The 22638-nt window shown below is 37.0% G+C and overlaps 10 protein-coding genes across 12 annotated transcripts; all 10 read right to left on the bottom strand.

Moving 5' to 3' along the window:
- Positions 1 to 214: 214 nt before the first annotated feature.
- On the bottom strand, positions 215 to 3958 carry LSM04_000536 (the record flags this gene model as incomplete). Of its 3 annotated transcripts, none has more annotated exons than XM_067338010.1 (2): positions 1131 to 1155; positions 1236 to 3958. In XM_067338010.1, the coding sequence occupies 2 exons, from the start codon at positions 3956 to 3958 to the stop codon at positions 1131 to 1133; spliced, it is 2748 nt and encodes a 915-aa protein (XP_067190608.1). The 3 variants fall into 3 exon arrangements, with proteins under 3 accessions (XP_067190610.1, XP_067190608.1, XP_067190609.1); XM_067338011.1 differs by lacking the exon at positions 1131 to 1155 and having other exon boundaries at positions 3562 to 3568; positions 3618 to 3958; XM_067338012.1 differs by having other exon boundaries at positions 215 to 3958.
- Positions 3959 to 4519: 561 nt separating this feature from the next.
- Positions 4520 to 6535, bottom strand: LSM04_008865 (uncharacterized protein; the record flags this gene model as incomplete). Its single annotated transcript, XM_067338009.1, has 1 exon — positions 4520 to 6535. The coding sequence occupies one exon, from the start codon at positions 6533 to 6535 to the stop codon at positions 4520 to 4522; it is 2016 nt and encodes a 671-aa protein (XP_067190896.1).
- Positions 6536 to 6888: 353 nt separating this feature from the next.
- LSM04_001488 (uncharacterized protein) lies at positions 6889 to 8343 on the bottom strand (the record flags this gene model as incomplete). The annotated part of the gene is made up of 1 exon (XM_067338008.1): positions 6889 to 8343. One exon carries the CDS (start codon positions 8341 to 8343, stop codon positions 6889 to 6891), a length of 1455 nt encoding a protein of 484 aa, XP_067190643.1.
- A 199-nt stretch (positions 8344 to 8542) lies between these two features.
- Positions 8543 to 9280, bottom strand: LSM04_001588 (Protein of unknown function DUF4505; the record flags this gene model as incomplete). The annotated part of the gene is made up of 1 exon (XM_067338007.1): positions 8543 to 9280. One exon carries the CDS (start codon positions 9278 to 9280, stop codon positions 8543 to 8545), a length of 738 nt encoding a protein of 245 aa, XP_067190646.1.
- A 624-nt stretch (positions 9281 to 9904) lies between these two features.
- On the bottom strand, positions 9905 to 10420 carry LSM04_000823 (Amastin surface glycoprotein; the record flags this gene model as incomplete). The annotated part of the gene is made up of 1 exon (XM_067338006.1): positions 9905 to 10420. The coding sequence occupies one exon, from the start codon at positions 10418 to 10420 to the stop codon at positions 9905 to 9907; it is 516 nt and encodes a 171-aa protein (XP_067190618.1).
- A 559-nt stretch (positions 10421 to 10979) lies between these two features.
- LSM04_003983 (uncharacterized protein) lies at positions 10980 to 12659 on the bottom strand (the record flags this gene model as incomplete). Its single annotated transcript, XM_067338005.1, has 1 exon — positions 10980 to 12659. The coding sequence occupies one exon, from the start codon at positions 12657 to 12659 to the stop codon at positions 10980 to 10982; it is 1680 nt and encodes a 559-aa protein (XP_067190737.1).
- Positions 12660 to 13547: 888 nt separating this feature from the next.
- LSM04_002067 (uncharacterized protein) lies at positions 13548 to 14996 on the bottom strand (the record flags this gene model as incomplete). Its single annotated transcript, XM_067338004.1, has 1 exon — positions 13548 to 14996. The coding sequence occupies one exon, from the start codon at positions 14994 to 14996 to the stop codon at positions 13548 to 13550; it is 1449 nt and encodes a 482-aa protein (XP_067190665.1).
- Positions 14997 to 15548: 552 nt separating this feature from the next.
- On the bottom strand, positions 15549 to 17081 carry LSM04_005531 (FAD-binding domain; the record flags this gene model as incomplete). Its single annotated transcript, XM_067338003.1, has 1 exon — positions 15549 to 17081. The coding sequence occupies one exon, from the start codon at positions 17079 to 17081 to the stop codon at positions 15549 to 15551; it is 1533 nt and encodes a 510-aa protein (XP_067190795.1).
- Positions 17082 to 17513: 432 nt separating this feature from the next.
- LSM04_003470 (uncharacterized protein) lies at positions 17514 to 20303 on the bottom strand (the record flags this gene model as incomplete). The annotated part of the gene is made up of 1 exon (XM_067338002.1): positions 17514 to 20303. The coding sequence occupies one exon, from the start codon at positions 20301 to 20303 to the stop codon at positions 17514 to 17516; it is 2790 nt and encodes a 929-aa protein (XP_067190722.1).
- Positions 20304 to 21033: 730 nt separating this feature from the next.
- LSM04_001341 (Protein kinase domain) lies at positions 21034 to 22344 on the bottom strand (the record flags this gene model as incomplete). The annotated part of the gene is made up of 1 exon (XM_067338001.1): positions 21034 to 22344. The coding sequence occupies one exon, from the start codon at positions 22342 to 22344 to the stop codon at positions 21034 to 21036; it is 1311 nt and encodes a 436-aa protein (XP_067190636.1).
- Between the last annotated feature and the right edge of the window lie 294 nt (positions 22345 to 22638).

Below are 22638 nucleotides of genomic sequence, written 5' to 3'. Positions count from 1 at the left end.
GATGTCATGGAGGGAGGAGAGCAAGCAAAGAAGAAGCAAAAAAAAAAAACAGGAAAAAAAAACAACGCAAGGCAAAGAGTAAAATCAAAGAGAGAGAGAGAGAGAGAGAGAGAGAGAGAGAAAAAAAAAAAACAACGGTAATTAAAAACAATCACCAAGAGGAACTACAAATAAAGGTCGTCTATTCCCCATTCTTTTTCTTTTTTTTTTAGTTTTATTTTTCATTTCCCTCTTCCTCTTCTTCTTCTTCACCTTCCTCTGGAAGAGTGAAATGAAAAAATACCTTACTCGATACAAATGCCTCCTCCAATGCTGCATACTCACGAATCGCATAGTCTACCATAGTGGCGGTGAGATGCATGTTGTTTATTTCCTCATCTTCATGCGATATGAGTTTCTTCTTGGACTTTTTTCGCTCCTTCGTCTCTTTATCACGTTCTGCAATACCTTGCTGCATTGCAAGTAGACGAGCTGCATAATGTTTTCGAACACTCTTAAACCAGTGAAGAGATTCAAATGCCTCTGATACACCAAAAAGTTTAATAAGAAATGAACATCCAAGAACAAAACCATCATCTGTAAAAAGGCCATCCTTGTTCTTTTTCACAAGTTGTTCCTTTTCACGTATCATCATTTCTACGTGTAGAACACAAATGGGTGGTATAATCATGTGAAAATTCTTTAAGTGATTATACTTTTCTGCGTCCTTAAGTCGTCGTATTATAGCTTCAAGAAGCATACGGAAGTACTCTGATCCCTCTGATAGTTTCTTGCGCATATTTTGAATAACACGATCCACAACACGCACAGCCCCCACTGTACATACTGGCGCCTTATTCACATCTTCATCCTTTTCTTCCTCTACTTCCATTATGCCTTCTTGCGGCTGTTGATTACGCTCATGCATATTATCATTATCCCCATCTGTATTATTATTATTATTATTATTATTATTATTATTATTATTACTTTCTTCTTCCTCATCATCATCAGACCCGATAGCTTCGGGATCAATAACACGTTCTAGACGAACACCACTATCAATGGAGGGGACAAACACAGCGGCATCGGCAACAGCACGAAGTCCCCCACTGCGCATCATACGCATATAACCAAGTGCATTTCCAATTTCAGAAATGAGATGACGAAACTTTTCTAGAAACGTTTGTCCATCATCTGCAACTCCAAGTTTTCGCATTTCTCGAATAAATTTTTCTGCTCGTGAAAGCGGGTACTCACCTTTGAGTTCTTCTTTCTGAGCTTGAAACAATTTAGCATCTTTTATAAGTCTTGATTTTACATGATCATCGTATAGAAATTGTGAAAGAATTGCAAGTTTCTTTAAAATACACTTATAAACATAATTAACTGTAGTATTCATAATACCTGTACCATGTGTTCGAATAGAATTGGCAATATGACGAATATGAAGAGTATGTAAATGTTTTGATTCTGTAGCTGATGGACGTTGAATAAATAATTGTTCATTCATATTATACGTATAATTTGCCACAAATACTTGTATATTTTCTGTAATAACAAGGACATCAAGTCCTTGATCAACTATACTACCTGGTAGATGGCCATCACATATTTGAAGTCCATACTTTTCTAATGCCAATAGACGCATTTCCTCATATGTTTTCCAATCATTTGCCATAAGTGCATTAAGATTATAAAATTGAGTATTAAGGTAATTTTCTACTTCAGTTGCAATATGAAGCCATTCATTAAAGAAACGAAAGGGTACTAAACGAGTAAAACGTGCCAAATCACGTGCTCTTGATGGTGTTTCTAATTCAATTTTACGAAAAGGTTGTTCAAGAATAACAGAGTGAGTACAGAGACGTAAATCATTTTCAACATCTGTACAAAGTGGTTCAATAAGAGATTTGGAAAAACATCTCTTTATATAGGTAATATACTCATCTAATAACTTAACTGAAACATCCACATGCTTTGAAGAAAGGATAGTTGGTCTACAATCATGCATAGCCATTATAAGATATGGTAAATACTCTGATTTAAGAGGTTTTTGATAGACTCGATCAAAGAAGAGTGGGTAAAAGGTTTCTCTTTGCCAATAGAGAAAATCACAATTTGTAGCAGTATGAAGACCAATTTGATAGGAAATCACACGATTAAGGTGAGCAAAAGCGGTAAAAATATCTTCTGTATGTTTTGGAGTAATAATATGAAGAACAGCTCCACTCATTTGACGTCTATTAAGCGCTATACTAAGGACAATATCGAGCGATACTAAATTTTCTGGGGTATGTGGTTTATGTAAAAGAGAAATTGCTTCTACAATAGCACTATATTGATCCGTTACATCTTCTCTACTCTTTTGAATAATATCGCCTAATTGTTGGTAAATATCATAAAGATTTTGTTCCATTCCATATGTAATGGTACGTACAAGAAAATTATATGCATTAGCTAATATACCAGTTTTAGCATGATATGCTGAACGAATCATCATGAGTAATTCAATTCCATGGGCAATACCATCAACTTGTTGTAATGATATTGCAACATCGGCACAATTATGTAAAGATATATGATTAATTATAAGTCTTTGAAGATGTTGTGCTAGAAGTACTCCACGTTGTAAGAGTAAAGTAGTTGTTTGTAGGAATGATTGATAATGTAAAGGATCTGCAGGTACAGTCGTTTCCATTTCCACTAACCATGCACTAACAAGTGTGGTAAGTCTATTAATATGTGGAATAAATACAGAACTACTTTGTTTACAGGCTTCTTTAATAGCTGACATTCCTTCCTTGTTTGGATCTTGAAGAATTTGATTTAACTCCGCCGGTACACGTCGAGCCATCCATGCAGCAGGTCTAAAGAGATGCATACCTTTTATGTAAATAACAGGCATTTGTTGATGTAGACGAAATACACGTTTGCACAAATCAAGACGTACACTATCATTTAAAGTTTGTGAAAATAAGTGAAGATGTAAATAATACATTCCAAGAATACCAATATAACGTTGTCGTGCATTACCTTCTCGTGTGGTTCCCACTGTATCTTCTATTTTACTAATTAATTCATCCAATAAATCTGTAAATTCCATACATAACCTCTTATTCTGGGTAACCGACACCTTCATTGTCTTTTCCTCACTATCAAAAGGCTGCATAACGAGACGATGTAAAATTCCATCATCCAGTAATTCATACTCGATTTTACTTAAAAGCCTACAAAATAACTCCATCGTCATTTCATCATACTCAAACCGATCTTGATTTCTAGAAACCTGTGCTAACAGTTTACGATAAATAGAAAGACCATTACGAAGTGTTTCATGTGTTTGAAGCACCTCCTCCACAGCCACAACTGCCGCAAAGAGATCCGTTAGCGAACGCCACACAAGTGGAAAACGCACATGTGTAAAGGGATGATAATTATCCCTCGCACGCATTGGCGAGTAGAGAGATGCCAATTGTTGTACGGTGTGTTGCACGACCCTCCGCACCCGCTGCAGCCAACGCCATATATTCTGCAGAAACCCCAACAAACGTCCCACGCCCTGCTGCGCCTCCTCATCTTTCATTCCCTCCGCACGACAGCTATCATCGCCAAACATGGCGAGTGGGGGAAGGAACACATCCATCGCCTCACTCGCCAGGGCATCCATTTCCATCACAAGACTGGCAAAACAAAGTGTGATGCGGTGAAAGAGTCTATTGTGTAGTTGGGTGCGTCCAAGTGTGTCTGCAATGGTGGTGGGGTGCATGGATGGCCCCCCCACCGCACTTGCGCCGAGCAGCAGACTTACAGTGTCACTATGGGCATCCCACACATTTGGGTCCCAGCGGCGGTTAAATGCCTGTTGAAGTTCCAGCAGCATTTTTTCATGGGCGGTGGTGAAAAGGTGGAGTTTGTCGTGAAATGCCTCCCGTTCGTCTTTCCCAATATCCACACCAAAGTTGAAACTAGTTGGCATGATGGAAATATACACACAGACAAATATATATAGATAGGAATAGAGATAGATAGATATATAGATAGATAGAGAGGGTGGAAGAAGAAAAAAAGGAAGGAGGCTAAATGAGAATAATTAATAAGAAAGGATGACTATAACCCTAGTTAAAGAGAGATATATTCAAAACAAAAATGAAAGGAAGAAGAAGAAAGAAAAAAGTTAGTGTGTAAAAAATGAAAAATGATAGAGAAATAGAGTGAAAAAAAGAATAAAATAGAAATAAAAAATAAAAAAAAAACAAATCGATAGGCTTACTAAACTACCATATCATAAGATACCTTTGTTATTGCAGATGAGAGAAAGTCTACATACCAAAAGCAAGAAGGAAAAGCAATAAATAATAATAATAATAATAATAATAATAATAATAATAATAATAATAATAGACAAGGTGACAATATCAACATTCCTCTGGCAACTACAACTACAACCACCAACAACACAGCAGATAAAAAAAGAAGAATCATACACGCATACACCAAGTCTAGCATAAAATTACCCATCTTTTTTATCTCTTGTACTTCATTTTATCAAACGACATCTAATACACTCCGATTTACGTCTTGCCGCCGCGGCATAAAGTGGGTGCTGCAGATATAAACTCGAATTTTCTCTCTCCATGCCTGATGGTATATCATAACCAATAGGAAGGAACCCCATATTCCTATTTTTCTTTAAAGTTGAAATATTACCATACAGTTGACGAGCAAAGACACCTGTGTATAAATCTTTTACCACCCGCATACACGCATCAGCGTGGTTTTCTGCCTCCTTATAGCGATGAAGTAAGTAAAGTGTCTCGCTTAAATTTCTATGGGATGCTGCAGTATCCAAGTGAAATTCACCAATACTACGGCGGCGTAAGCGAAGTGCATGACGGTAATATTCCAGTGAAAGTTCAATATTACCACGGCATAGAGATAACTTTGCCAGACGATCCATTACAACAGCGTGTAGGAGATCATCATCTCTGTTTTCTAAATATTCTAAAACCATCTCATACGATCGACGTGCTTCTTCTATACGATTACACCCACTAAGTGCATTTCCTTTAGCATACATAAAAAGAGCAATAGTACCTGAAGTAACAGTTTCCAATGTTGTATCTAAAATAGATTTCGTAGAGGAAAGTAGTTCTAGAGCTTCAACATAGCATCCGCTTTCTGATAGCGCCTCTGCAAGTTTTACTTGAAGTCGCATTTTAAAGGGAACATTATCCATATAATAATAATAATTATTATTATTATTGTTATTATTATCATCCTTAAAATATTCATCAAAGTGAAAATATATATCGTTATACTCAGAAGTGTTAATAATATCAGTCGTAGCAGTAACAGTAGCAATATCATATTTTTCAATACTCTGTTTAAATAATTCTACCGCTTCCTTGTATTGACCCTGTGCGATTAGAATATTTCCCTTTGTTTCCAATACACTGGCGGTAAGACGAGCGTGAATGGCGTTCCAAACCTCTCTTAATACTTCATCATTCTCCATACCAACTGGGGGAAAGATATTCATTAACTCATGGAGAAGTTCTTCCACCATCTGTGCCGCATGATCAAGAAATATATTTTTTTCCACAAAGGGAGTAAAGTTTTCTGAACCAAGAATAATTAACAGTCGAACTAGTTTAAGTTGTGAGTGGGCAAAGGAGGGAAGTGGTTCTGGAAGTTCCTCTAAGTAACGTTCCATTGTTTCCAATGCCAAATAGAGATTCTCTGCGGTACGAGGAAGAATAGATTTAACAACTGTCCCGGCACGCAACAACTTCTCAACATACTCTAATGCTAAAGAACCGATACTTTTAAATAACACCAATCGTTCTTCTTTATTAAAAGGTTTATGCTGCATTAGAACTTCTAACGCTTTCTCCATGCAGTGAAGTTCCACACGTTCATCACCTACAACATTCTTTTTTTGATACCGGTTATGTCTATGTTTACTCCTTTTTTGAGATGATGCTACAGGAATAGAGGAAACTTTCGCAGACACATTCTTTCTATTCAACTGTTGCAAAAGAAATTTCTGAGTGGATTCCAATAGAGAACGGGCATATCCACATAAATCACGCCGCACTCTTGTCCCCACAACAGCAGGAGATTGTCGCGTAGAAAGCGTATAATTATCTTTATCCACAGAAGATAGAAAGGAGGCATTAGACGCAATACGGGTTTGCTGTGTTTTGTGAAGAAGATGTTGACATTCTGAAGCTTCTCTTTTATCATTCATATAACAGGCTCGCCAGTTATTTCGATCAGCTTTTGTAAACTCCTTGTTGTGCTCTATAATATCCCACAAACGTTCCAGAGCCTTATTAGCTTGAACAATATGATCTGTACGTAGGAGACTTACTACTAAGATGTGAAGAAGTTGACATGATAGAAAAGAGTTTTTGGAGATTTCATTAGTTAATAGACAATTTACTAATACAACACAGCGATTGTATTGTTTTAACTGAAAGAGTCCCTGCAAGTATTGTATTGCTTCTTCTCTGCGATATCCGAATTGATCCCATTCTTCACGTTTCCACATACGCGTAGGGTTTTTGGAACGCCTTCACCAAGAAAAGAGAGAGAGAGAGAGAGAAAAAAGAAAAAACAAAATAAGAAAATAAAGAGAAGTAACAACAAAAAAAAAAACAATTCATGTAAAGATAATGAAATAATTTAATTTAATATGTTCCCATTCCCTTTTTGTGCTTTACATTTTTCACCCATTCAAAGAAGAGGTTAAACATTCTGAAAGAGGCATTGAAATAAAACATTCGCTTACCGTTGCTTTTTTTTATTTTTCACGTGCAATTTTTTATATTATATTTATATTATATTATATTATATATATATATATATATATATATATATATTATCTCTCTGTTATGCTTATGGCTATACAGTGTCCGTATCCTCTTTCGTTTCCATTATTCGTCTACGGTGTGACGCCAGAGACTCATGCACCTTATAGCTTTGTGTAGTAACAATCTCATTACAGAGTGAGCAAGTGGAGTGTACAATGTCAAGACCACTATCGAAAAAATGATTCCCCGCAGAACTTTCTCTTAATCTCTCTTCCTCTGATACAACTGTAACTGCCTCAATGAAACTAGGCATTCGCTGCACTAATTTTCCAAACTGTGTGTATGTTAGCCCAGAAGTAAGTGGTGTTTTCAAATGAGAATGATGTCCCTCACTCTGCAGATGATTTGCAACACTAACAGGATGAGGGGCTAGGAAAAGACGACAATGATGACAGAATAGCATTGCACCAGGATTTAAACTAATAAGATGTTGTGGCATAACAGGAAGAGACGTTCCATTTTTACGATTTGTAGATGTAGAGTGAAATGTACTAGAATCAACTTCATGTTCTTTTTTGGTGTTATCATCTTCTACACCTTGTGGTGTTTCCTGTATCTCTACAGGTACTGTTTCTGAGGCATAGAGACTAGTAATACTTCCACCACCTTTATTCGATGAGAGAGATTTTACATCTTGAATAGTCTCTGGTTGAAGAAACGGTGGAAGTGGTGTTGTGGTTGTTAGAACCGCACTTGTCATGGACCCCATTCCCATTACAGGAATAGAAGTAATAGAATTCATATTTGTATTAACTGTATTGGCAGCAATCACCGGACCACCACCAACAGTACTATTACTACTATGACTACTAGTCGTACTAGTGCTGGTATTACTGGTACTACCACTACTCACAGATCGAGTTGTGGTGATAATCTGAGGAGGCGGAGATTGAAGTGGGCCGCGTTTATTATTCATATCCAGACGAAGTGGCGGTAGTGGAGGCCGTAGTTGCTCACCATTTCCATTAATACTACCATTACTATTCCCATTCCTATTATTACTATTAGTATTACTTCCTCTATCGACGAGGTCGTGGAAGTTGTACCCAAGCCGTCTTGCCTCCATATGCACAACGCGAAGTTTATTCTGCAGTGCCTGCACTTCCTGTTTTCGCAGTTCCAACTGTTGTGTTCGCGTTTCGAGATCCCGCTGAAATTGACGGTTCTGTCGGCGTAGATCTCCCACCGCAGTCCACAGTTCCTCCACCGTCCCAGAGGAGTCTACAGCCATATTCCTATTATTCCTATTATTATTATTATTATTATTATTATTATTATGATTATTTGTAAATCCTCGCCGGGATTCGCTTGGTATATATTGCCGTGCAGCACGCATAACGTGATCTACGAGAATCGGTCCATTCTCACTCATCTTCACACTTGTACCAGGAAGACAATCCGGCGGCTGTTCTCCAACAATAGTGGCATATAATGCACGGTAACACAATTGTGTTCCGGGTACCACATTTGAGCTGTTGTTGATCATCCACCTTTCTTTTTTTTTCTTTCTTTTTCTCGTATGTATTCCTTTAATATAAATGAAACAAAAAATTAAAATAAAGAGGGAACGCATCCTACTAGACTCCAACGCCATAATAAAAAATAAAAAAATAGGAATAAACAATCTCTACAAGAACAAAAAAAAAGATTCTCTTCTTTTTTCTTATTTATTTCCATACCCCTTTTTACTGATCACTATAGGGAATAACGTGCGTTTTACCGTTCCACTCAATAATATACTGTCCATCACTGTCCTGCTCTTCGCAGAGAAAATCAAAACCCAATTTTAGTCCCACCTGCGCCCCCACAAGACCTTTCACTATTTCACCCACCTCCTCTTCTGCACTAGTGCGATACAGGAGCTTTAGTGATGTGATTGGATGAAAGAGTTTTCCCTCTTTCGTGACGGTGAGGGCGGAGGGCTGAAAGGGTTCTTGGAGTGAACCCGCAAAGGTGAGAATACCACCTGTACATTCTCCATCTTTCCCATAGTTAAAATTATAGTCGGTAAACACAACTGGGGCATCCTGCACACTGAGAAAGTTTTTCTCTTTTCCGCATAGACTCACATAGGGAAAACACTGTAAAAACTGATTGGTTGTCATCATTGTGTCATCATCAACTAATATTGATTCTAAAATACCACCGGGCTTATTAACACTACTACTATGACTATTATTAGTAATACTAGTAGTAATACCACTATTATCACTGTTCCGGTTGCTATTGTTAATGTATGGAGCAATGTGAGCTAAATTATTGCGTCGAAGACGTTGATAGAAGAAATCAAGAAACACCCCATCACGGAGATATGTTGGTCCAGAGGGCCTCCGTGTACTCTTCACAAATCCCTTTATATCAAATACATGAAATAAATGGCCACGCTCGTTAAGGTAATAGTAATAACGCCGTGCTGTTGTCATAGGGCACTTTCGCCCCTCTTGTTAAGGAGTCACAGACAGCTTTCCACATAAAGAAAGAAGGAAAGAAGGAGGAAAAAAAAAATACAAGTAAAGTAAGAAAAACAAAGTTTCATGCAAATAAATAAATAAATTAAATAAATAAATAAATAAATAAATAAATAAATAAATAAATAAATAAATAAATAAATATAAATAAATATAAATAAATAAATAAATAAATAAATTAAATAAATAAATAAATAAATAAATAAATAAATAAATAAATAAATAAATGATATATATATATATATATATATATATATATATATATATATTAATGAGGATTCGGGAATATCATATTATAGATAATAGAAAAAATAGTAACAGAAGCTTCTCGAAACAGGTCTTTGCCGATAGCGTGCAAACCCACTTCAACATATCCGTAAATGTAGGAAGAAAAAAAAAAAACAATAAAGGTAAGCACATAATAAAAATAAAAATAAAAATAAAAACAGTTCTTTTGGCTTTTCTTTTTTTCTATACCCACTCTTTCTCTCCCTTTTACTTTTCCTATCTACTCTAGGATCCTATTTTACGTTTCTTTGGGTTTTCAACTCCCCTCTCCTTTTTTATTTCTCGAAAGTTTTAGAATGTTATCATTCCCGACAAAATAGCTGTAAACACCTGCAAAATCCACGTAAACACAGTCAACCCAAACCCTGGACCGTACGAATGGGAGGCCCCGAAGCCATTTTCACTCGCACACAAAGACTCATTGTACACCGTGGCAACACAGGCCCAGCATATCAATATTGTGATGGCGGTAAGGAGACTGAGAATAAACAGAATCAGTCGCGGGTAGTAAATGTGGAAATACATCAGAAATGCCATTACCGTCGCCCCACACGATAAAAAGATGCTTATAATCGCAAAGGCCGCCGCCGCATTCATCGTAGCGTGCCGTCGTGAACATCCCCATGAACTACTGGTGACGGCTCCACCAAATCCACCACACCGTTTCCGTCCAAACAATCCATAGCAGGATCCCATTCCCCGCGAGCTGAATACATCCAGAGGTGTGGCAATCAGTATTAAGATAAATACGACAGTTTGGAAAATGAGAAATAGAAGTAATTTTGAAAATAAAATAAACGACCTCATTCTTTCCCTCTTTCGCTCTCTCTTTATGTGTATGTGTTTTTTTGTTTCGTTTTATATTATTTTAAGGTTGTGGTTTTACGTTCTTATTAGTTCTATGGTATCTCCGTTTTTTTTATTCGTTTTTTTCTGTCAGCTGTCAACCTATGGAAGAGATAAAAAAATAAGAAAAACAAAAAGAAAAAAATAACAAAACAAACGTTCTGATAAAAGCAAGATACAATAAGAGAACTCCAATCACACAGAAATACACAGAGAGAGAGAGGGAGAAAGAGAGAAAGCCCACAAATGAATAATAATAATAATAATAATAATAATAATAATAATAATAATAATAATAATAATAATAATAATAATAATAATAATAATAATAATAATAAATGTGAAGAGTTTAACAATAACAACCAAAACAAAATGAGATTCAGAAAACAGAGAGAAAGTACCTTCTATAACCTCAGATAGGAAAGGAAAAAGAAAAAACAAATAATTATTTATCTTTGTTTTCTCAATGTATATCCCTCTTCTTTTTTTCCCCCAGATATATATTTCTCGCCTCTCAGTCTCAGGACTTTGTTAACAGGTGCTTCTTAATGGACTCAAAGTCAACATCCCATGGGATAAACACAACACCACTTGGCATAGTATCAAAACGTGAAGATATAATCCACACCATTCTTTTTTTTGGTACATTTGCCGTATTGCTGTTATTTAGTAACACCGATAAAAATGTTTGTAGTTGTGTTTGATTCGCCTTAATAGTATGAACAAATCGCTGAAGACAGTGTACCAAATTACCCTCCTCACGCAATTTCCACTCTGTGTCAACGCTAAAGTCTACTGGAATGCTTCGACTTAAATGCTCTAATGTGGCTACTGCATCATCATGCTGTTTCTGAAACGATTCCAGACGTTGTAGATTGTCTTTCAATACACGTAGCATTTGTCCAGTATTCATTGTATTGTAGTTAAAGAAAAGACGACCATCACCACCGATGCGGTAGCCAATCTCCTTACTAGAGTCTATAGAACTTCGCAGTGTAAATGAGACATGCATCTCGCCTCGTCGTTTCATAATATCAGAGGTTAGTTTGTACTTTTTCACCGCATTGCGTATAATCATTTCTTCCTTGTGTAGACGAAGTATAAATTGCTCTTGCCAATCCACCCGTGAACCCAATCCAGCGTCTAGTTGAACACGAAAGAAGTGAAACATATCAGCAATCCGCATTAATTGCCGCTGGCGTCCATGAAGTTTAGGAGCATTTCCAATACGCCAATCCATATGTTGTTGTACACATCGCTGCCATACTTCCTGTGGGAGACTTAGAAGGAATTCCTCCCACACGGGCATACGTTGTACGGAAAGTACAATACATCCATCTTCGGCCACAAAACAATCTAGAGATTTTAGTGAAAGTACAATACACACACATGATCGCATAGCTCTACCACGATGTACATCATACATCCTCTCAAGACGTTCAAACGCAGACACAAAGCGTTCCACTGAAGAATGACTACCTGCCATACGAAGATCAAAGGCACGAAGACCACGTTCACGCATGTACTCCTGAACATCTGGATCGATCTCTCCATTAGGCCCAATAAGACTTTGTGCAGGCGTGTATGTGGAGCTCATACCACCATCTAATCGTTCCTCATTAGCCCGTTGCCGTACCTCCGGTAGTGTGACAAGGTATGTAAATCCATTTTCTTCAATAACTAAAAGTATACCAAATCGCCGCAGCATTTCCACTGATTTATCACCACGAATATAAAGTGATCCAGATTGTTGTAAATGTTCATTTTGTCGCTCATCTGCGTGTCGTAATACAGATTCCAAATTCATCTCCACCCCTTCATTTCCAATCTCAAACTCCTCATAAACCCCAGCATCACGGAATAACTGCGATAGTTGCTCTTTCACAAGACGTGATGGAGCTACTGGGTTAATCGTACACGATACGGAGCGTAGTGTGATACGATTACTAGGAAGAGATCTCTGTGTGTTATCTGCCAACCAAAATGTAAAGTTTTCTGCAGTACTTTGACGGTTTCCATTACTGTTAGATGCACTTCTTCTGTGCATCATAGTTTCTAGTCGAATCATCTCTTCACCGTTGTGTTGTGCCTTTTGTGCGTCTACGGCCCAGAGAACATCCGGATGTGCTCCAGCAAGTTTTAACTTGCGAAACATGTGGGCAAGTGTCTTTGGCTTCCATAACAGTGTTGAACGATGCATTTTTTTTTCGCTTATTTCCTTATTTTTTTGGAAAAGAAAAAAAATCGATAACTTTTTCTTCCTGTGGGATTCTTGAGAATGATACAACAAACCCCTGTTCAAATGGCAACCCACATAAAAAAAAAAATAAAGAGAAAAAGAAAAGATAAAAAAAGAGACAAATCAATACATATGCACGTATATATACATATAGGTTTAACCAATATACAAGAGAAAATATCATCAATCAAGCGTAATAATTAAGGTGAATAAAGGTCTTAACTGATTCCCCCAAACACAAAGGCTAGGAGGAAGATAGGAAGAAGGAGGAGAATAAATTGGGTTACAGGAAACTCGCAGACAAGTGGTAATGAGTTTAACTAGATAAATATTTCATTTTTTATTTTTCTCCCATTTGCTTCTTTTTTTTTTAATTTCGTTTTTCTTTTCTACTTGTCCTTTAAATTCCTCTTTCCCTTTGTGCATGAATAGGAACACACATGTACAACAATTCACCAGCACTCCCACAACCACTGCCCCAATTATATATCATTAAAGAGAAACAATGAAGAACAACAACAACAACATTAACATCATCATGAACGAAAAAAAAAAGCAGGTGTTAACAACTGTGTGCTGGGGGAAATAGTAAAATGGCGTACATCAGTTTAAGTTTTTTTTTCCAAGCAAGCAAGAAGAAAAGAAACAGTAGCCACAACAAGAACAGCAACAACAAACACCGCCACCACAACTGAATTTTGAACACACTTATAAAAAACAAAACAAAACAAAAAGCAAATAAAAAAAAACAGGCAGACACACACACACACACTGCTGCGTGTTTTCACTATATCGAATAAGTGAAAAGAGTAAGGGTACATGAGAACATATGAATTAATGAGATTTACTTCAGTTCTCTATACCCTGAGGCTTCTTTCCAAGCAACGACAGACGTTTCCTCGGTACAGGAGGTGAGGGCGATCGAGTCTTACCGTTCTGAACACTAGTAGTAAACACCTTACCATTAGAAGCACCATTAGTACTATTAGTATTAGTAGTAGTATTAGTAGTATTAGCAGTAGCAGTAGTATTAGTAGTATTAGCAGTAGCAGTAATATTAGTAGTATTGGTAGTAGACTTTGCAGTTTTCGTATTACTAGTTTCATAACGTGATGCAACTTTAACGAGATCCTGCACAAAATTCAGATGCGCCATAACACGACCCATATCTGTCTCCTTTGGTGTCCATCGTGCCTCATCCGTCTCACGATCAAACCGTGGATAGACATCTCTAAAACCAAATGACTCATACAATCCCCTTGAGGCGGGTGAGACAATATACTCCAGGCGTTGTCCATCATCTACAATACGTTTTTCCAATGCCATATTTAAATACGCCCGTGTTCGTCCTCGTAAGGCCCACTTAGTTAAATCCAATACCATTAACATTCGTGCCAGACCCCTTCGTTGGTAATCCCTGTGTGTAGCACTTAATGTAATATGTACAAATTCAGAGACATCGGTTAGTTTAGTGCAGGCTGCCATAAATGATGTTTGATGTTTTTGATCAATAAGACCTCGATTAATACCACTTTTTAGCTGTGTAATAGTAGTTCGTAAGTTTCCATAAACATCCATGCCATTGGATAGTACCATTGAAACAATACGCCCCGTCTTTATACAGCGTAATAGTGTTCCCTGCACATACGGGTGAGGCTGTGCCCGTACTTCCTTCAAACAATACGCTGGATACTGTTCGGAAAAGGTAGCCGACTTAATCGCATCCTCACAACACTCTAAACACTCCTTCTCCATTTTAGGCGTTAGTTCCTTCTCTGGAAGATCAATCACCACAAATCCAGCCTGTTGTGCCGCCCGTTTAGTAATTTTCATTAAATGTCGTAACTGTGTAACGGAGCCAAACGGTAATTGATCTGGCACCTCCCGCAGTCGTTGTGGCAGTTGACGTGGTGCTGGTGCCTGTGCTGGCGCCTCGCCTCGCTTCCGCTTGTACACGCCTGTGCAGAAGGGACAGACATATGTGTTCTCACTCTGATATCGCCGCAGTTCCGCGTGATCTACACCCACACAGGCGGGATGACACCAGTTGCGGCATCTGTGACACTCCAGCAGAGTTTCCTGTTTAGATAGAAGATAGGCGGTGCAGATGCAGCGGAGTACACCACCGACAGGACCCTCTACAGGACCGAAAAGTGTTTTGCCTCTTATTAATCCGCGTGTTACCATGCGGCGTCGACCCGCAGATCCAACAAGAGTATTATTATTAGTATTAGTAGTAGTATTAGTTGTAGTAGCGGCGCGAGAGTCTGAAGAGGAGAAACTGAGTGGAGAATTCATTAGGAAATAATTTCTATAGCGAATATTGGTGTTGATACCCTTGCCGTCACTCTTTTCGTTTTTATTTTTGCTGTTGTTGTTGTTGTTGTTGTTATTCTTCTTCTTCCCGTTAATAAGGGAGTATATATATATATATATATTAATTATACGTGTATATAGGTGGGTATGAAGGTATGTGTGCGAGCCTTATCGCTATCCGCCTGTTACCCTGTGATTGAAGGATTCAATAAGTACGTAATTAGCTTCTTTACTTCTATATATATATATATATATATATATATATATATATATAAACACAGAAAAAAAGCAAAAAAAAAAAACGTAGGAGACCATTGAAATAAAGAAAAAAACAGAATACTTTTGATAATTCTCCTCATACATTCCAATATGAAGTTGTTTTGTTGTAATTATATTTCAATACATATAAACGCCCATAAATAATTAGATTGTGATACAGTAATTGATACGTATAAACGCAAAAGGAAGAAAGAAGGAAATAAGAAACAGACAAACAACAACAACACACACACATATTACAAAAGTAATAACCATTTACAAGCCCAATTCATGCTTCTTTGGATAGTAGTTAAAGTAATGGTCTCCAATATGTATTCCATTTGCCTGAACAAAAGGGGTTACATGCTTATCAATACTTGCCTCAATCTCCTCTCGTGTGAGTTTCTCAATACCAACCTTGGCCACATCACACTTATGCATAAGTTCCGTAAGACATTCATCAATTCTGTCGCCAAGTTTCTTTGCCAGGTGATATGGGATAAGTGTCTCTGTGACGAGAAAGTAACGAGAACGAAACTTTTTTCTATAGTGTAATTCTATCCACTTTTCCATATCCTTACGCCGGCGAAACTCTGTCAATCCCACTTTATACGACATCTCCACAAAGTTCTCCTTTGCCAGTGCTGCAATCGCATCAGCGGAGGGGTGGTGGTACTTCTCATACGCCTCAAACGCCAATTGCATCCCGCGAGTGGAGAAGGCCGGAGTTCCATCCTCTGGACAGGCGTAATGTCGATTGAGAAAACAGTCCAGCAGCATCACAGACTCAAATCCCAAATTAAGTCCTTGGCCGAAAAAAGGCACAATGGCGTGGGCGGCATCGCCAACCAGGACGACTTGATGGGAATAGTGCCAGCGAGAGACATTTAGTGTGGCGAGAAAGGAAGCGGGACGTTGTTGAAGTTGTTCCTTGTAGTCGGGGACAAGACCAGGGAGATCGGGGTAATACTCCTGCACATACGTTTCAATGAGAGAAGCGTCTGCGGTGAAATCATCAAATGTGGGAACTTTCTCTGCATTGTTTGGTACATTAATACTCGCGGATCCATCTGGTAAGTACATTGTACCTGTAAATGTTGGTTGTAGATCTGAAAGTGCCATTAAGAAGTGTATCCCACGAGGCCAAATATGTAATCCTCTACTTTCCATTGGATACTGCTTGACACCATCGGAAGTTATTTTACTTGGAAACGTTATTTCCTTATAACTTATACCAAGTCGTTCCACTTCTTCGGTTACAGAAACACCCTCTGAACGTAGTTGTCTCACCATAACTTTACGGGTCGGACTCGAAACACCATCGGCTCCAATAAACAAATCCGCTTTAAGAGTTACGGTTCCAACATAGTTACACTTATAAGTGGCTGTCATAGTATCAAGTGAGAGTTCTGCTAATGTGTGATTACACAATATCTTTACCCCACGCTCCTCTGCTGCCTGTAGAAGAAGTTGATTTATCTTTGTACGAGATATGGAATAGTTTACTTCATTCTCATTAAGTCCATAGGGTTGAAATACAGGTTCATCTCCGTACTCCATATCTACTGGATGAATAAGACGTCCTTCGACTTTAACTGTAATAGCCAAGGCCTGTTCCTTTAATCCAACTTGTTGTAAAGCGTAAAGACCACGCGATGTGAGTACAAGATTAATACTTCGACCAGAATTGATACTACTAGTGCGAATATCACTATTCTTCTCCACAATAGTAACATCAGAAGTATAACGCAACATGACGAGAGCCGCCATACATCCAACAGGACCACCACCGATAATAATTACACGCATTGTGGCACACCACCCTTTCCAACCTGATAACATAAAACATAAGGAAGTATTAATAGAAAAGAAAAAGAAGAGAATTTTATTATACAAGAGTGCACACACAGACACACAGAGACAAAGAGAGAGAGAGATAAAGGAAGAGATAAATGGGAAAATAAAACCAAAGAACTCAATAAGTATGTATTCCATTTATTGGGAAAAAAATTAGTAAGCAGAAGGTAAAATCATACAATATATATATATAAGAGAATTGCACGTATCAGCAATATATCTACAAGAGACGAAAAGAGGAGAAAAACAAACAAACAATGCAAATATGTAACAAAACGAGAGAAAAAGAAAAGAGGTAAACAAAAAAAAAAAAAGATGAATTTTACTTTCTTTTTTTGTTATTATTATTATTATTATTATTATTATTATTATTATTATTATTATTTAGTCACCAATAACGTACTGGAAACCGAAAATATCTAAACAGCGGGCAAAATGCTGCAATGCCTTTTCCAATCGAAGTTGTGCAGCCGTAATACTTTTCTCTGATAGAAGCCATGGGATATTGATCGGTGCCATAGTGTGTAAGAGCATCCAATCCAGACTTTCACTATCTCTTATTGCACTATTATCATTACTTTCATTCACAGTATTAAACGGTAAGAGTGAATTAAGTGGTTCATAGCGTTTATGTGAAAGCCGCAATGCTTGACGTAAAATGATCTCTGGTATTTTACACATTGGAATATCCGTTGGGTTGTTTTCCATAGCGGTTGTAGATTTTTGCAAAGATAACATATTTCCTGGTATCTCTTCATTTTCAACGTGAAAACTTTTTCCATGATCCAGCATAATAAGTTGAATAGAATTTCCCCTTTCAATTACAAAAGCATTATGTGTAAAACTTCTATCCTCATTACCAATAATATAATCAAAAAAGATCATAGTTGAAATATCTTGCATGAACACTCCACTGTGTACCAAATCTCTCCTCTTATTCGTATCTTCTCTTTCCAACCATTGCTCAAATGTACTCTGTGTTATTGGAGGTGTGGTATTAGCAAAGCCCACCACACTATGTGGAGTCCACAATTGTACACTCACACACACCAAAACACTATCTTTACTGTTTACCGTACGCATCCACCACAACTCACGCTGAAGAAATTCCTTCTCTGTTGCATTATTATTATTATTATTATTATTATTATTATTATTATTATTATTATTATTATTATTATTATTATTATTACTATCGACGTATTGCAGCAAAGTCTGACGAAGTAATTGCGATGAAACGTACAAAAGTGTTGTGGGTGGAACCATTCCAATTCCCATAATGAGAGAAGTGGCATACGCCGCGTACTCCGCATGGGGTTCAAGAGGAAATGAGAGTTGCTCAAGTTTCACAATAGAACGTACTCCAGTTTTATAGTGAAATAAAAGTTTTATCGTACGTGCATCATTTTTACGTGGAATCACTTCCATACTTTCCCACTTTGAAAGAAATGCCGCACATGTTTGACTACGTATCATTTCCTTTTCATTTATAATACGTTGTGGAAACCACATCGCACAGGCTAATGCCCCATCATTCACATCAGACTCGTTACTTGTAGTATGATTAGACGGCAAAGCAGCGGCGGTTATTACTTGGGAAGTTAGATGCGATCCAAATGGTATAAACGAGATGTTATCACTATATTCAGATGATTTCATACATGTACAGATACGACGGTGTAAGGGTGCTTTTGCCCCACATGTTGGTCTTTCTCGTTTACCGTGTAGTGAATTAATATAACATGAACTGGTTTGAACATTAAAGGATGGATGATATGGTGCTGGATAGTCCAGAGTACTGTATTTACAGTGAAAAATACGATGTAATGATTCTTCTGAATTCACAAAAACAAAACTTAACGCCTTTTCTACACATCGTAAGGTCTCATTATTATTATTATTATTATTATTATTATTATTATTATTATTATTATTATGACACGCCTCATCACAGGAGGCCCCCTCCTCAGACTCTACAATTTGCAAATGCGGATGTGTTAAATTACGCCGCTGGACATCTAACCACTCCATTGGCTGTATATAACTATGCGGTGTGTGTCGCATTAACCACATACTCTCCGAGGCGTTGTAATTAACCGGTGCTGCCGCATCTCGTGTGGGTGCGTTAAACGCATCGTGCACCGCCATACACTTTACATGCAGTTTTTCATACACACTCCACCAGAGACGATACGGTTTACCGAGTTCCTGTCCTGGTGTGTCGGGTGTAATACGTTTAGGCGGCGGCGGGGGATCTTCTCTGTTGTACCACGGTTTCCAATTTCCACGATAGTGTAATCCAATAGCGCGATGAATGAGAGGATCACCAGGTCTAATGTGAATACTAAGTGCATGGCGAAGGGTTATATAGCGATCTTTAAAGTAACTCCGAATAAGTCGACCATCTCTTCCATTATAATCTCTCTGTAGTGGATCTTTTTGTAGTTTATCAAGTAATATATATAGAACCTCAAAAGATGGTATGATAAGCATCATACCAGTTTGAAAGTATTGTCGTGAATGACTTCCTATAGCACCAATATAATTTTCATTAGGAAGATCCGCATCAAATACTATATCTGGATTACGTATAATAAGCATATCACCATCAAATATAGCTACACGTGAATACATTGTAAGATTAAATATATGTAATTTATTAAATGTATCTTTTAAACGTGCCCGCGGGGCGTGAACAGATAAGTCATAAACTTCCATCACATGAGTCCATCCAGCACACTTTAGTCGTGTTTGACTCTCTAATGATATTCGTTTCTCTGGAAACATGAGAATAAGATCGGCCTCTCCATTAGAGACTAGAGTCGATTGCTGGGCAAGTGAGAATCCAACCACAAGGGCTCCATCTACGTATTTCTCATTTGATATAATTACAACATATGCTAATTTTTTCTGATTTACAGATTTATTATTTCCATTTGAATGAACTGAAAGATGATGTAATGTGGAGTTTTTTATAACTGGATCACCAACAATGATGGGTTTATTGATTTCCACATTGTTTTCCTCATGCGGGTGCCCCACTTCACCTTTACCAAACGTGTAGTTTAGTATGTATAGAGTAGTGGGGAAAAATAGGGTAAGAGCTAATAGAAGAAGATAACGATCCACACGAAACAATCGACGTCTTCTACGAAACATTGCTTTTATATGCATTAAATAGATATTTATTTATTATTATTTTTATGTTTTTTTTTTTATTTATAAGGCAACCCTATATATATATATATATAATTTGTCTTCAAACTGTCTTCTCTCGTTCTTCAGCAAGAGTTCAGAAACAAACAAACAACAACAATACAATACCTTTTCCTGTTTGTAATATACTGCTAGATAAGTGTATGGGTACGTATATTTTACTTATTCTACGGGTTCATCGATCACTGCTAGTGTATAGAAGTGTACTCCTCAGTTCTCAGAGAAGAATAAACTCCGAGAAACTTCGCAAGAATAATAAAGAAGAATTCTCCACTTCAGTGAATTTTTTCCCCCCACTATCCTTTTCCTTCACTATACGTTATATATATATATATATATATATATACATAAAGTTGGTGGATATTTAAAAAAGAAAAAAGGAACAAAGGAAAAAGGCAGATAAAAACTGATAGAATAGAGTACAATTGCCAAATAAAAGTAAAAAAAAAAATACATACTTGTAATAGAAACTCAGTAAAGATATGTCATTCTGTAAAAGGAAAATACTCTTCCCCCTTGTGCTTAAAAAAATTCTCTTTCCTTCTTTCTTTTCAATTCTTCATTATCTACATGTGTGAGAGTGAATACAATATTTCAGAGTATAATAATAACAAAACACATAAAAGCGAGAGAAACAAAATCCACAAAAAAAAAAAAAAGGAAATCGAATATTATGCAAATAAGATAACTAAAGCCCTAACATGAGATCACTTATCTCTTCACTGTATTCCATAGGGAATGGTTGTTGTACTTCAAACGTGGTATATTCAAAGAAACGATGCTGCAGAATAGCTTTCCAACCACCATTGAATCCAAGTCGCTCTTTAGGATTGCAGTGTAAAAGTCCGACAAGTAATTCTCGCAGAGATTCCCACGTTTCATTCCCATTAAGAGAAATTTCCGTACCACAACCACTCTTATTATTATTACTATTGCTATTATTATTATTGTTGTCATTATTATTATTATTATTATTATTATTATTATTATTATTATTATTGCTATGATTACTACTAAAACTGCAACTGTAGCGTCGCTTAATAAGTGCAAATCCATCTAATATCGTTTCCCGCAGTTCTTTCTCGGTTAGTGCAGCACTGCTTTGATCAAAGGAACGAAGATACGGACGGCCAGAGAGAAGTTCAATAATAAAGGCTCCAAATGCCCAGAAATCAATCATAAATGGATATTGCAAAATTAAACTATTTGTACTATTGTCATTATTCACATTTTCTGTATTTATAGAGGGAAAGAGTTCAGGGGCTCGCACGTGCAAAGTAATACCACTCGCTAGTTCTTCTTTTTTTATTTTTCCCTTTTCCTTTTCCTTTTCCTTTTCTTTATTATTATTATTATTATTATTATTATTATTATTATTATTATTATTATCACTATAATCACACATAACCATGGCGCTGGCAAAGTCTACAAGCCAAACATGACCATCACCACCAAGAAGCACATTGGGAAGTTTAAGATCACCATAGACAATACCTTTTAAGTGTATATGCTGTAGCACGAGAGCCACTTTATACACCACTTGTACAGCCACAGACCACTGTATAACGGGAAAGGTGTGAAATAATCGATTTAACGAAGCGGCTTTTACAAATTGAGTGACAAGTACTGGTAAACGTTGTATACCGCAGTGATACTGTTTGTCTGGAAAACGTGAAGTATCGAACCAATCTTCTTCACACTCCACAAAGTTTGGAATAGAAGGATGAGGACAGAGAAGACTATACATATATGCCTCATGTAAAATCATGGAAGATGTCATTAAAACTGATAGTGATGATATTGGGGTATTTTTCTTATCTTTTATGGTTTCTTCTTTCTTTTCTTTTTCTGTTTTATCTGTGTATAACGGTGGTAGTGGAGCTGTTACTTTCAGTGCTACTGGGCCTTTTATATATTGAGGATGCCGCATCTGTCTAAATACCATTGTTTGTGAGAGAGCAGTGATGATGGTAGTGTAGTCATACTTGGATTGTGTCATTCATGTCTAATTATTTCAAATAAATAAACAAATATATATATATATATATATATATATATATGTAAAAGAGAACTGACAGAGGCCAAAGAGAGGAGTTATTATGCAGTGTTAGCACAATGAGGTATTGACAGGAAAATAGTACACTAATCACAGTCTCTTCTCCATATCTCTCAATCTATTTTCTCTTTCTTTATTTGATCATCATCTCTTTCTCTCCCTCTCTCTCTCTTTAGTTCTCTCTAAAATTCCTTTCATTCCACTTCCCATAAAAGGAAAACCAAATACCCACACATA

Source organism: Trypanosoma melophagium (assembly GCF_022059095.1).
Source record: "Trypanosoma melophagium isolate St. Kilda chromosome Unknown ctg26segment0, whole genome shotgun sequence".
NCBI lineage: Eukaryota > Euglenozoa > Kinetoplastea > Trypanosomatida > Trypanosomatidae > Trypanosoma > Trypanosoma melophagium.
This window is presented reverse-complemented; position numbering and strand designations above follow the sequence as displayed.